Genomic DNA, 15,577 nt, shown 5'->3' with positions numbered 1-15,577 from the left:
AGATCCAAACACTTCAAACAAATATCCAACGAAAGCTCCTTGATTTCAGATGAGATGCAATCAATACATCTCTTGGAAAGGAGATTCGGTTCCAATTCGCAAACTGATTAAACCAAGCTCAACACATCAAGGTGCGAAAGAAATTGCAATTCCAAAATAGGTGAGCAGTATTCCTACAAAAGCACAGTGTGCATCTGCTGGCTAGGTGGAACCCTTGGCTCTTGAGTCTAATTTATGTGCTTAACACATGATCATGAAGAATCATCCAGCCCCAAAGAGACCTAAGCAGAAGGCCAGCACCCTATAAGGTGTGCTTTGGGAGCCAAGAGGGTGACCAAAAGTTGAGAAAATGGTACATAGAGGATGCATTGAAGTCTTCATCACTAGTAAGTGCCCGACTGACCATGTGTTCTCGTTGTAATATAGAGTACCCCGACAACAAAACCATGTGTTGTCCATTGCTGAAATATCGAGTTCGAAGGCTCCTTACATGAAACAATGTCCCACGCCTCCTCCTTTCTTGACTAAAAGCCACTGACTTTACCGTATTTAATTCTAGATGCAGCATATAGGATAGGAAATAAATCCCTTAGTTTGGTTTTCCAACACCAAACATCTTCCCAAAACAAAGTTTCATTGTCACTTCCCACATTTACTCGGATGCCCTGGTTAAAGTAATCTAATGCCTTGATCCATCATTTTCAAATCCTGGATTTTTTCTTTCATTTTTTATTTTCAGACCAGCTCCAAGACCAACTCTCTAAACCATATTTCTTCCAGAAAATTAAGTTAAGACTATCTTTCCTCCTACTTATTTTCTAAAACTATTTAGTCAAGAGGGCAGTGTTGAATCTTCCCAAGGCATGTATTCCCAAACCACCAACATTCAAAGGTTGAGAGATAAGCGACCAGTTTATGGTCGCCTTAGACTTCTCATCTAAGGACCCATGCCAAATGAATATCTGAAATAAAGGGTGGAGATGTTTTTCATTCTTTTTGAGAATCTTAAAATTTTGTAAAAAATGAAACACCGAGCAAGAGATGTAAAAACAAACAAGATTTATTCTACCCGCCGCCCTAGATAGCAAACGGGATGCACACGACTGAATTTTTTTGGTTAATTCTATCCTCCACCATGCTCTAGTATGACTCCCTCGGTAGATCAAATGGAAGCTTTCATTTCTTATCCCGTCAATCACCAAGGATGAAATGCCATTCACTCTACTGTCTTGTGGAGACACACAGGTGACAGAAGTGAGAATTTGTCTCCTCAGATTTCAGCCAATGGACATTCACTCTTTGTTTCCACCATATGCATTCTCTAATTAGGTTGACAAGATTTTGACGTTCTATTTTCAGATTCGATGCCTCCACCATGTTCGTTATTTCTTCCTCACAGTGATGTAAGGACTTTAATTGGTTCTCCCATTCATCTAAATCTTTGAACTTCACAATGCATTTGGATAGACTCCATTACCGCTCACGTATCTGAGTCCCGCCCACACTAGGAGCTGAATTTCACAATTCACATAAGAGATCCAAGATGCTCGGTTCTCTAAACCACTAAAGCTCAAAAGTAAAACCTTGATTCCTTCATCCATCCCGGTCGTTTCATGACAACCAAATCATGGAGTGGTCTGACACTGAAATCGGGTCCGCCATAGTTGTCATATCATAAGGTCATTGAAGCATGTGCATAGAGACCAAAAATCTATCAAACTTCCTCATTACCAGCAGCGCTCGCTTGTTAGACCGCATAAATGATGAAATTAAAATCACCAACAATGCACCAAGCCTTCATCAAGGACGGCACACTGGTCTACACTAAGAGTTCACCATAAGTTGTCTTCACCGTACCAATCAAAAGGAGAGACAGAACATGTCCACAAGAAGATATTCCAAGTCATGAAGTTGATCCCATCTCCTTAAACGAAACTTGTCCGTCCGATTCAGTCCAAGAACCAGCCGATTTTTGTTGGCCCACAGTCTGGATCGGATAGGTGTCATCTAAGGAGATGGGCTGCCACATGGTTCTTGTGCAATCACGTTGCACCTGATCCTTGTTGGGCTCCAAGTTGACAATTTTCACTAGGGGTGAACAACAAGTCACGCTAGCTCGGGCTCGCTCGCAGTTAAATAAACGAGCCGAACTTGAGCACAGGCTTAAGCTGGATACACATAAACGAGCCGAGCATGATCAGGCAATCAAACTCAGTTGAGTTCGATTAGCCCAATTAAGCTCGATTTGTGTAGTTAAATAATGCATCCAATGGTAATTTATGTTTGCAAAGTAAACACATCAAAAGGCTTTGCTTGGATGAGTAAGGTGTTAACCCTTCACCAAGGAGGCGAAACCCACCATTTTCACTACTCTCTAAAGTATTTTCAAATAAAAAATGCTCAGCTCTAGTCGATCCGTGCCAAGTTCAACTTGAGCCAAGTTTGAACAAAAGTTGTTCAAGCTCGGCTTGAGTTGAGCCGAGCTAGCCTAAGCTCGTCTCGAACTCAACTCATGTGCACCCTTAATGTCAACTCCAGATCATAGTGACAAAAGTTAAAAACACATTTTTTTTGGCAGTAAAAAACTCACGAGATTTTGATTTTTTTTGAAAATATCACATTTTTCAGCAAAATAACAGCAATAAAAATAAATCAAAAATATAAAAAGTAATTTTTTATAAGAAAATATAAATAAAAATATTAAAAATACAATCCACATGTTTTTTCATGATAAATAACCGTTCAAAATGTAAATATTGCGTTTAAATCTCAACATTTATGTTTTGCAGAAAAAATCACAATATTTTGAATATATCGCAAGAAATTGTTGTCTTTATATTGAGACATGCTAATTGGTGGATACAGGCATATAGTTGATAAATTGAAGCATGATTTGAGCGAGTCTTTTGATAGGAACAATTTAATACCGATCAAGCAACTCTTATGAATGCAAATATGTCGAGAGAAACTAAAAGGTTACAACTATCATAAGAGAAGTATACTGAAGTTGTTTGACCAATCTCAAATGAATTATGCTAAATAGGTTGCAATAACTATTGCAGGACATTTCATGTTGAGTTGACAACAGTGTCCTTAAAATGATGCAGTAACAAGTATGATGTCTGATATAATTTATGCTAAAGCTGACGTTGTAGCTTAACTCGTCCTGAACAATTCCTTAGGGATTGCCTTCTTGGGAAAATCACGATTAATCAATACAAGAATTGGTTAACCTCACCCTATGATCTCCTTGTGATTTGTCAGATCATAATAAATTGCAAAACTACAAATCATGAATAATTGATAAAATTTGTAAATTTCATAGCAATAGCTATAAACAATTAAATTTCAAAAATATAAATGAAGAAAAAGCTTTTCTAACCGTGGTTTTAGAATTTATGCATTGTTAATATCCTAATTATACAATAAGATTATGTCAAAACTATGCTACCTTTAAATACATAAATTCTATAATTAGTGAATTTTAAACCAAATATACAATCTACATTATTATTATAACTATTACATGTACTGTAGTAGTGAACTTTTTGAACTGATATTACTTTGTGAAAAGGGAAATATGCATAAAATATTTTTCATGTTATATTTGTTTATTATTTATAATTTTTGCATCTATTTTAATATTAACTCTTTTGTTGATAAGTTAATTTTATTTTTATATCGTAAGGTAATATTTACCTTTTGTGTTTTCTGAAAAATACATCTCTCAATGCACTGCTTCATGCTGCGTGTCCAGTTTTGGACTTTGAGCTAACATTACATTAGATGTTTTAACATTAGATGAAACACTTTTAAAATAAAGACATTTTTTTAGAATGCAAGAATAGTTTTTAAGGTGAAAAAAATAACTTTGATAGTTCATAAAGTTAATTTTTTGAAAATTGTATTTGAATTCCCAAGTTCAAAAGACCTATAATATAATGCCAAAAAAAAAGTAACCTTGCAATTTCGTCCTTACCAAAGAAAGGAAACTTATAAGAAAGGAAGGTTAGATTTCTTGCCTTGACGTCTTGAGTGGGGAAGATTTTAAAAAATATTGTCTAAAGTGGATATTGGATCAAGTGGTGCCAAAAGTATTGCAACAGCCTTGAATCCGAATGAAAAGGGCCCATTTATTTTTTTTTATAGGCAGGCTGGGGTCAGGCAGACCTCAACCAGTTATACAACCATACCATTGGGAATTGAACTTGCAACGTCCCAACACAAGGTGACGCGCATTCACTGCTCCTATTAGACAACCGGAGTCCCGGTTGTTGAAGGGAGGCCATTCATTACTGATAAAAAAATGTTTGAGTGAGGTCAGGAAGCCGGCCACATTTTATCCTTGCTTGCCATCTCAATGGATCGGATATCCAACCTGCTAGCAGTCATAGCATTTTAATAATGTTATTTGTTCCAAAAGTCCCTTTTGATGGTCCCGGCAAAACCAACTATTTGTATCTTTCTCGTTCACAAAAAAAAGAAACAATTATTTGGCTTCTGGGATCTGAAAATAGATTCAGTACTTTTTTTGTGGATCTGGTCCAAATATATGACATTGGTTGAATAAATTTACAAGGTCAGGAACTTTAATCTCTCCCTCATCATCCAAATGAAGCATAGGACTTGGAAGCAAGAAAACTATATGAAAAAATGCAAGTAACAAAAAATTGATGACGACTTTTACAACCCAACCACTTTAAATAAAAAAATGAAAAAAGATTATATTAAAAATGTGATTTTTGATAGAAGTAAAAGAAATTTTTACCATTTTTTTTATTAGAGCAACAAATCCTTCGATTTTCATTTACTTTTCACCAATCACCATTTTCTGGTCTCTCTGTCTACGAGGGCTGATCGACTCTCTCTCTCTCTCTCCCCGAGAGAAAGCTGATCAACCACTCTCTCATTTTTCTCATATTATACAAACAAGTGAAAATGTGGGTTTTTGTAACCGAATGAAAGCATATGGCTTAATCGATTTAATGCAGTATTAATGCTCCTCCATTGTAGGTTCTATCTAGTCGTTGAAGAGTTGTTTCTGAGGTTTTTCAGTTGTTCAGCATGACCAATGAGGAGTCATGCTCCTACTTCACTACTAATGAAAACCTGCCAAAGCCCACCACCCAAAGAACAAGATCTCTGAATCCAAGAGAAAAACCAATAATATAAAATAAAAATCCAAAAGTTATTATAAAGTGGAAAAAAGGTTATGATACAAGAAGCCTCAGGTTGCCATTGGACATCAAAGAGCTTAAAAATACTTTTAAGCGATCAGACGGTAATTCCAGAAACATATCAAGTCAATCTCATCATCGGCTTCTTCCTTCCCACTAATTTGAGCAAGAAAAAAACAAATCTTGGTTTTTTTTTCAAACAAAAAGAGAAAAAAATCCAGCCAGCAAAAAAGAAACGAGAAAATGTAATCGCACAAATCGGCTCCATGGATGAACGGTGATAATCAGATCCACAGATTCCTATCAAGATGCGAAACTTCAGAGAATCGATGTGCGCCCGATCATAGCATCGACGGTCATGGCTCTCTGCTACCGTCGACGTGGCATCGGGCAGAGAGAGAGAGAGATAGAGAGAGAGAGAGAGAGAGAGAGAGAGAGAGAGAGAGAGAGAGAGATGGAAGCCCTCAGGTACCCTTGTAAAATCAACCACACGGTCGAAGCCCAAGACCCTAAGGGATTGGGCAGAGGCTGCGGCCGTTGGAATAGTGTCATACGGCACTTCCTATCAATGGGCTCGCTTCGTCATCGGGCCCATCTCCTCTTCTTGGACGATCTCCTTCTGAAATCGCCACCAAAGATGGCAAATCTATGATTTTTTCTCTCAGGGAAATACAGAGAAAGAAACCGAAGAAGAAAGAGAATGGGGAGGAAAAGAAAGGGTAGAAAAAGTGAGACAGACAAGAACTCTCAAATGCTCGGCGATTCTTCCAAACCTTCAGAAAACCCTAGACGGACTCGTAAGAAAATACCCTAACCCTAGAGTCACTCTCTACCAAGCTGCAAAAAAGAGACTTGAAAGACGGAGCAGAGGTTGGGGATCACTTGGACGCCTCGGTTATTTATACAAGTTTCAAACCCTAACCCTAACGAACTAGGGCTGTCAACGGGTCGGATATGAGCAGACCCAAGTGCGTCCGGAGCATGATCCAGCACTCCAACTTTTAGTTTAGGTGTTCATAGTGGATCCTTGGCTGGTTTCAAATGAACCTAATGAAGCAGAACTAGATCCAGAGTCCGGTTACATGTAAAGTTCTGGATCTTAATCAGGTCAGGTCGCAAACCGCTCAATAAAACTTTAAATCCATCTAGTAATCGAGTAAGGGTGTCAAGGGATCAGGTATGACCCGACTCTGACCCATATAAGATCCAGCAGGGTCACGGTTTGGTTGCAAAGAAGGGAGTCCAATTAACCATTTGGGCGATTTGCCAAGATCACTTTCTCAAGCTCTTTTGGCAGCCTGAGCATATGAACAAGCTCAAGCTAGGTTTCATTCTTGGTGTTTGGCCCAATCAAGAGGCCATGGATACAGAAGCTCTAGGTGGCTCCTACCTGGAGGGCGACCAAGTGTCATATAGGAGGAATGGCTAGGTGCTCTTAGTTGAAAATCTTATCTGTAACCACATTTCCAATCATCTAGATGGCTCAAGACACAATTTCCATTGTGTGCAATGCAACAAAGAGGGATGGTTATGTGGGTTGACCCAGCATCTCCTTTTTGATCCCAGACCTAGAGTTTCCCCAAACGGTAGCCGTCTGCAGAGGCTTGTGATCTTCTTGCGGTCTCAGACCCTGATGGTGATGGGGCCTCTTTATGAATTCTGTTCTATGGGTATTGTATATATCATTATTTTTTGTAACCCATTTTTTTAATGTACGTTCTCTCTGTGCGGTCCTTGATAATATAGGGGTATGACCCCAGCTTTTCTTATCGAAAAAAAACCCATGCATGATGGACACCTTTGAGCAAAGAGCTTAGATTGAATTTGAATTAAAAAAAAAAACACTATATATAAAATCTCCTACTCCCATTATTGCTTTTTGCTTTCTCCTATGCTTCCCGTGGACTTCACACTTCATGCAAAGTCATGTTTAAGGGCTCATTTCTTGGCCTGCCTCTTCGCAATCAAGGACGAAGATACTCAACAAGGCATACTTCAGCTTTAGAACTAGAAAGCCCAGCTTAGAGGGGAGAAAGCAAATTCATCAAGCTCCCCATCAACACAAAAGGGTCAATATGGCTGCTTCCCTATCAGGCTGGGACGTTTATCCTGATACAGATTTCCTACAGAAGCATGGTGCTTATCCACCAAACTGGGATAAGTTTGTCATATGTCATTAAGCAAAATGAAATATCCATATCTAACCATTTTTTTTCTAAATGACGAGGATATAATGAAGAACCAATTTTGGATAGAGCGCATAAAACCACTTGTCAGAAGAATCATTGTAAAGGGGCCACAAGGATGGTACTACACGTATATGCATCAAGAAAAAATTGAAATCAATCCCAATACATGATGCAACACAAACAAAGCAACCAAGATAACAACTGAGAGCAAGGGAGAACAAGAAGGGCCCTTAGCTCAGCCTTAAAGGTCCTTTCCAACAGCCAATGAACAAGCAAGCAAAGAATCTTGCCAAGAGAAACCAAATTATTAAAGAACAGTATATGTACGAGGGCATTATCATTAGCTTTACATTCGGAATTGAAGAGGTTCAAGATATAACCTTATCGGCCAAACCAACCTCTTTGTGGCTGTATCTCTCCATCGTTCATCAATTTGTCAAGTACCATATTAAGATCGACTGATTGACCATTCTCCGTCAGCCTCCGAACTGTAGCACGTACTTGGTCTCTGGAGAACCCCATTGATGTAACCCTATCAACCACATCATCAACAGGAACACGGTTTCCTGTTCCGGAGCTCGAGCTGCCCCCAACACCAGAAGCAGTTGGCAGTGCATGAGGCAGGACCTGGGCTGTCGGTAGACGTGGGTAACCACTCCCACCAGTTGGAGCAGAGGGAGGAAGCTGTGATGGCTTCATGGGAGGGCCCTCGTATCGAGAAGGTGAACCGGAGTAACCGTACGAGTCATTCAAATTAGGGCCAGAAGGAGGGCCATATCCAGAAGGATATGGCACCTGCCCCAAACCAGTCCTGCTTGGGGGTGGCTCATACATGTGAGAAGGCCCATAGAAGGGCTGAGACACAGGAGGCATAGTTGGTGGCTGGGGCATCATAGCCTGTTGACGTGAACTTGGAGGGTAGGACTGGGGAGGCATGTAAGGAACTATTTCCTCTGGGTGATGTGGTGGAGGTGCAGGATTTAAAGATGGAGGATTGGGTTGGTGCTGTTGGGGTGGCTGAGGGTATTGAGGAAGTGGGTGTCCACTGGGAGGAGGTGCTTGAATGATCTGGGGTGTCATTTGATAGTGCTGCGGAGGCTGGACTGGCTGCTGCGGTGGTAATTGATACTGCTGCTGTTGAGGCTCTTGTGGTTGAGATGGCAACTGGTACTGTGGATGTGGTGGCTCTGTCTGAGGGGCAGGTGGTGGTGGTGGGTAGAAAGGAGGCTGGTTTGGTGGTAATTGGGGTGGGACAGGATGACTAGGGGGTGGCATTTGTGGCTGGGGAGGTGGAGGGGGAGCATTTGGTGGTGGCGGGAGAGCAGGAAGAGGAAGTGGTTGTGGAGGCGCTTGAAGAATCTGCGGAGCTGGAGGGGCTACGAGTTGCTGCTGAAGAGCTTCTGCTTGAATGGATTTAGGAGTTTCAGGTGCCTGAGACTCTGCCTTTGATAGCTGCAGCTTTGCAAGCTGTGAGTGTGCTTCTGCAATTTCCTGCTTGTCTCTCAGCACCTGTATACCAGTGTTTATCTGCATGTTTTTACATTAGAATCAGTATCAGATAACTCACATTAGCGTCAGTGTCACATAACTCCACAAAGAAAAAGCTGGATTAAGAGTTAATTCATGGGAACAAACAAAAAAATAACAAAAGCAACAATAAAATAAAACAAGATGAGTGTCATTGCACTACATGATTTCTAATTTATCATGAGGATTGAGGAACTATAAATGTCCTCGTCAAATAAACTCAAGACACATTTGGGCTAAGGAAACTAGAGGCAAGGTCCCTGATGGACCCAGACAACGTAAAAGATTTGAGAAGAAACATAACAAGTTGATCAAAGTCGCCAACCAGATCACCTGCGCAAGTTCAAGCTTCCAACCAGATAACTGAAAAAAAAAACATATTTCACGTCAACAGGAAGTTTTGCTTTAATCGTCCCTCCAAAGGAGTGGTCAGTTGGCCACAAATCAAGTTGGTTGGTAGGTGTTTAGGGCAAAAAGAAAATAACCCAATTCCAGAATACCTAGACTGGTCTCTGTATCAGGCTAATATTTTTAAACACTGGCTAAAAAAGATCTGAATCAGGCTAATATTTTCAAATGCTAGCTAAACAAGATCAAGGTTCAATTGTTTTACTTGCCAAGGAAGCAAAAGCCTAGAATGATCTACTGTAGGCAACAACAAAACTTTAATCACCAACTTGCAGTGAGCCACTCCTTAGATAAAATCAGAAATCAGAATTGTTTTATGACTAATAACGCTAACTACAGGCTATAATACATCTTGACTGATCGAATTAATTACACCAAACAAATTGATGAAAATATATCTTATTAACTTTATCTTTTTTACAGTCATCAGTAACAACAGACTTGCAGGTCAGATGGCACAAATTGGCACCATATCTAAACAACTTTTTAAACGGTCTGATGTAAATGTGAATCCCCAATCTTGTACTGCAAACTAGTTTGACCAATGGACGTCCATCGATGTCAGGTCCATCCTGGACAAACCTGGTTAAACTACGATTTATTTGAAGATCTATGGGTCATCTTGAGTTGGACTAGCTAAAACAAGAGGCGTATACTTCAGTTTGGACAAAGTGCGGTTGGGTGAAAAGCAGGTTATTGAGCTAGGGGGGTTGGATCCAGACAAACATTATCCAAGTGTGTTGAAACTTGCCAGTCAGATGCATGTAAATCTATGTCACACACATAGGTGCAGGAGCAGGTGCGGATGCGGCACTTTAAAAAAACTTGGGTGCAGGTATATATATATATATATATATATATATATATATATATATATATATATATATATATATATATATATATATATATATATATATATATTTAACAGTTTTAAGTTAACACTATGTGTATGTGTGTGCATTTATGTATTTATATATATAATATAGATAAAATTGGACTTGGTTATGGTTAACTGAATCTACTTTTGGAGAGAAATGGATCTCAGTGTGGTTGACTTCACCTGACACAAAGGAAGCCGTGTGTAAGTGTTGCACCCACATGGGTGTGGGTGCGGTGCCCTGTTAGAAGAGTCCATGTTACATAGACGTAAATGCATAGGGGAGGGTGTTGTACGCTTAGTAGACCACATGGATTATGTCTAGGTTGGTTTTGGTTGAAAAGAAGTATGTATTGGTTTGTTAAGGTAGTAAGATTTACAAAGCACGTCTTGGCCACACTTGCTTGCCATACACTAACTGGTTGTGGTTTAACAAGACTTGCCTTTTTATCACTGGCAAGTCTATCAGTTCCGCTATCCAGATGAATCCTGGTCCCATCTTGTCTTTGTAGTTTGCATCATGCCCTATTACTATCTTTTTAATTCTGTATCACTGAGATGTGACATAAAGGCAATATAGCAACCTAGCGCACTTAGGCACATTACTAGAACATTGTGCTACCCTAACATTGCAGTTTGAAAAAGTCACTTGCATATTAAAGTACCAAAGAGAACCAGACAATAAAAACAAATATGATGTTATTCCAGAGAAAAGACAAACAATTGCATGGATGCTGAGAAAACTCTCTTGCATCAGGCAACAAGTTAGTATGAGCTGTCATCAATCCCCAAAAAATTGCTCTAAAAGTCCATGCATCCCAAACAACCACCGTCATCCTAAAAATATTATCTGCACCTTCAAAATTCTCAACCTCAGTTTGTATCACCAACGGAGAAAAATGAGAGATGAAGTACAGAAGTAATTGCATGGAATGGCAAAGAGGGTCCACATGATTTCAACAAATACCATCAATTCAAATTTACGAATCTAATCCTTTTTCCTTTTCTTTTACTCAATCACTGCAAAGGTACACAATGGAAGACATCAACAATCATCAATGAATTGCATACCCACAAAACACGAAAAGCAAAAGTGAAAACCTGATGCATCCCATGTTTTGTATTTTGCACAAGCAAGAAGAGAGTGTTGTTAAACCATAACACCTGAACAAAAAACATGCAATGACAAGGAAGGCAACACATCCAAAGTTCCTGAGCCAAATCTACAAACACCATGAGCATAACTAAGCAATAGAAGGTAAGGCAAAATTTTCAAGTTTTTCAAAAACAAAATGTGTCAATTCCCCAACGACAACAACATGAAGAACATCCAGAAGAAAATATAACTTAAAAACAAGTGTAATGAAAATAAAAAGTAACTAAAAAGCCAAATAACCTCTCTTAGAATATTCTCCAGCTGTCTCAGCTTTCCATCAGTGCTTCCATGATGATTCCCAACTGAGACCTTCAATTCATCTACCGAGACCTCAAGGTGACGAGTTCTACTTTCCAGCTGTGTCAGACGTGCACTGATACTCTCCAGAGCAAGGAGGAGGTTATCAGCATGTTTTTTCATTGTTTGGTCAATCTCAGATATTGTAGCTTTATTGTAAACCTCCTTCTCCCATTCTTGAGAAGTTTTCATTGGTTCACCAGGCTCCAGTGAGACATAATTCTGTAGGTCAACAAAAGAGGGAAAAAAGAAAGGACAAACAAGAGTTACATGTTATAAAAAAGAATACATTCTAAAATAATCAGTTGCATTCTGTCGATGATATATATATATATATATATATATATATATATATATATATATATATATATATATATATATATATATATATATATATATATATATATATTCCTGAGATGATCATTTCACTTCCTTAAAACATTAACAGACATGGACCTTATTTCCAAGAAACAGAAAGACCTTCATCATGAAGGAAAGGCAGCACAATTTCACCAAGCAGAAAGTAATTTACCACAATTGTGGATAATAGCAACAGATGGAACTACTGACAAAGCAACAAACTATATAAGATCAGAATGGCTTCAATGGCCACAGACTGATTTGAGTGCATTACTTATCTTTAGATAAAAAGTCATTATATAGTCCACGAACTTATTTACCTTCTGCTTATTATAAAGTTATGTACTCAAAATGCATTTTTTTCCAAAAGCTTTACTGTTACATAATTAAGGAACCACAAAACATAAATGCTATACTAATATATTCCTAGTCAAACTTACAATATCTTACTGAAAAATGAAAAATAAAACACAGTGATCATTTATGGCAGCCCTTTGTTAAGAAGGGCCATAGTTATATTTCATCTCATCAACTCCTATTAGACGAATTTGTAGACAGTGTTTTCTGAACAATAAATAAAAGTACAACCAAACAAGGCCCAATATTTACATGTCTACCTTTCAGCAGTTTCAGTGATTTTCACTAAAACTCAACATCACGGTGGACATAAAACGGTGATAACAATGAAGTCCCATGTAATTTCACTTATACAATGAATGCAGATAGAATTTAGCAGCCGTGGAACCTCCCAAGCAATCACAGGTACTCAAATGGTTAACTGATTATATTCAAAACATTTCCAACAGAAAAAAACACATGCAAATGACCACAAGATAACATAAGTCTGCTGTCCATCTATAAGGAAATAAGATCCATGAGATGATCAATGATCAATCCTTCATACAAAAGAAAGGATGTGATATAACAATCATCTAAAACCATACTGAAATAAAATGAATAAATAAATAAAGTAGACAGATACAAAAAACTCTACGTTGATATATTAAACGAAAATGCACCATATTTGAAGGTAGTCCAACATGATAAAAAAACAAAAAAAGGTTGTTATACATGAAAAAAATATGAAAGCATGAATAACCATCATGACTTATAGTTGTATATGCACTCATTGGGTATAAAATTTTGTCAAATAAGATGTTACATAAGCCGTATTCCATTCTACAAGTTCCTTCAATTGTGAAGGGGAAATTTTGGTAAGAAGCAAGAACCCCAAAAATGCGAAATAGTTATACGCAAAAAAAAAATCTCGTTATTACATCCCATCTCCGCAGTTCAGGCCCAATATTTCTCTCCAAGGAACATTTAGCAAAAAACAGCGGCCACGTGAATTACCAATAAACTTCAAGAAAAATGAACAGCCAATTTTCCGAAAAGATCCCTCACGCAATCAACAGATTGAATCTCAAAGTAGAGAGACCCCACAAACATGAAAAAGAAACATCATAAATCCCCCATAAAATCAAGATTGCCACACTAAACCAACAAATTCCTATCCACCATTAAAGACCATCAATTCCACAAACACAATGAACCTAATTGGCCGACGCCCATTTGATTAAACCACAAAAGGGCATAAACGGAAGAAATCTCCATCCTAAACCAACAAATTCTCATCCCCAACACCAAAACCACAATTCTCTCAACAAATCGAACCAAATGATCGAACACCCATTTCATCAAACCTCAAAAAAAGCAACATAAACGGAAAAACCTACTCTAGACGACGAGGGCTTCGACTCAGCCGAGGACCAAACCCTAGCTCCTCCGTCGGCATTCGGCGAACTCGTCGCGATCGGGCGAATCGGCTGAAAGTCGTAGCTGGGCACGATCTCATCCTTCTTGGAGCCGTTTTGATCATCTGATGGCTTCAATAGCTCTAATAACTCGTCCTTCTGCGACCCCGACAGACCCATGATCTGCTTATCCATAAACTGCGATGAATTCATCGATACCTAATTCGTAGATCCAATCGGATAATCGCAGTGGGTTATCAGATTTATGGATGAACACGCTTGATCGATCGTTGGTGGCGCAGAGAGAGAGAGACGTGTTGTAGAAAATCCAATGCTCTGTGCGTTTTTCTTGGAAGGAAAGAAAATTCGAGGGACTGTGCGAGGAAATTGTCAATTATATCCTTATTTTTTCTCAAAAAAGGCATGCAAGCGTTGTGAACTACGACCGAGTGCAAAGCCTGCTGGAATGTAAGGATGGCAGTGGACCGGGGCGGGGGACAAGGTATCCACTCTCGCTCTGTCTCAAAATCCTACCCTCCATTTCCACTTTCATCGTCCCATGGTTTTGGTTTTGGTTTTGGTTTTGGTTTTGGTTTTAACCTTCATCCCCGTTTCATGCCCTCCATCTCCAGTCCAAACGGGACGAGATGGGGCAGAATCTCTAAAGAAGAGTCGAGGATGGTACGGGACGGGACAAGACGGGGCGGGGCAAGGCAGGATAAGGGGGTGGGGCGGGAGAAAGCCTAAGTTCATCCCTGTTTCATGTCCTCCATCCCCTATCCAAACGGGACAAGGCAGAGCGGAGCCCCGTTTCCCCCAATCCACTGCCATCCATACTGGAATATAAGACTAACCAGCCGAGCTTTAACCTGTTCAAGCTTAGGGCTGTCAATGGGTCAGGTTTTTACCAGGTACCCCATCCGGCCTGAACTCCAACCCCAAAGGACGTGAAAAATGCTTACTCAAATAATATTCGAGTTGACCCAAACCCGACCCAAGCAATATGCGGGCTGAGTTTGGGTTATGGTTTTTGCTGGGTATCCGACCCGACCCGAGTATTTTATATGTATTTTCAGAAAAAATAAATTTTTGAAATTATGTGGACTCGGATTTGAGATTCCATTTTCGTAACCTGATAAAGCTCGAACCCGAACCACTGACAGCCCGATTCAAGCTTGACCCATTTTTGTGTTAAGGGGAAATGAACTTTAACAAGTTCAAGCTAAACAAGTGAAACTCGAGTTGGTTCATTAAAAAAAAAAAGTACATTGTTTCGGGGTTAAAAGTAATCAGATTTGAGCCATATACTTATTATGCTCAAGTGACTTGTTTACACAATAAAATGAATTATTTCAAAACTTTGTGCATTTCTACAAGTCAAATACTTCAACTATTTATTTTATATTTTTATATTGTATTATAATAGATGACATTTTTTTATGCAGCATCTCGAGGAATGCCAAGATGGGGAGGTGGCTGTATGGGCACTATGCAGTGACACTGCATATAATATGTTCACTCTATAATGTATCTAATATCTATTACTAGGTAACATGTTTGCATGAGATGAGATGAACACCTGTTGTTCATCCTTGACTTGCCCTTTTTACAAGTTCAAGCAAGCGTTTTAAGAGCCAAATCATGAGCAGCATAGTCTCATTTCCCATGCCCTAATGGCAGTACATTACTGGCACAGATCATAAGGTGGTGGGTTTTGAATCTTGCCCCCTTGTGAATGTGTAAACCTTTTTTTTATTTTTAAATATACTGGGCTCGAACTCGGCTCAGGCTCAAGCTTGGCTCGGCCAATGTGCAGACCTAGTTGTCATGTT

The 15,577-nt window shown here is 39.1% G+C and overlaps 1 protein-coding gene and 2 non-coding genes across 3 annotated transcripts; all 3 read right to left on the bottom strand.

The window, feature by feature from the left end:
* Nucleotides 1-5,418: 5,418 nt before the first annotated feature.
* Nucleotides 5,419-5,570, bottom strand: LOC149827155 (small nucleolar RNA snoR2/U65). Its single transcript, XR_016425486.1, has one exon. It is a non-coding gene; the product is annotated as a small nucleolar RNA snoR2/U65 (small nucleolar RNA).
* Nucleotides 5,571-5,636: 66 nt separating this feature from the next.
* Nucleotides 5,637-5,769, bottom strand: LOC149827154 (small nucleolar RNA Z112). The gene has a single exon (XR_016438309.1). It is a non-coding gene; the product is annotated as a small nucleolar RNA Z112 (small nucleolar RNA).
* Nucleotides 5,770-7,435: 1,666 nt separating this feature from the next.
* Nucleotides 7,436-14,080, bottom strand: LOC149827153 (uncharacterized). The gene is made up of 3 exons (XM_090019185.1): nucleotides 13,728-14,080; nucleotides 11,575-11,853; nucleotides 7,436-8,893 (listed from the first exon to the last, which is right to left on the bottom strand). Exons 1-3 carry the CDS (start codon nucleotides 13,956-13,958, stop codon nucleotides 7,748-7,750), a joined length of 1,656 nt encoding a protein of 551 aa, XP_089875311.1. The 5' UTR covers nucleotides 13,959-14,080; the 3' UTR covers nucleotides 7,436-7,747.
* Between the last annotated feature and the right edge of the window lie 1,497 nt (nucleotides 14,081-15,577).

This window comes from Nuphar pumila, chromosome 10 (assembly GCF_984573655.1).
Source record: "Nuphar pumila chromosome 10, dmNupPumi1.hap1.1, whole genome shotgun sequence".
Lineage (NCBI taxonomy): Eukaryota > Viridiplantae > Streptophyta > Magnoliopsida > Nymphaeales > Nymphaeaceae > Nuphar > Nuphar pumila.
This window is presented reverse-complemented; position numbering and strand designations above follow the sequence as displayed.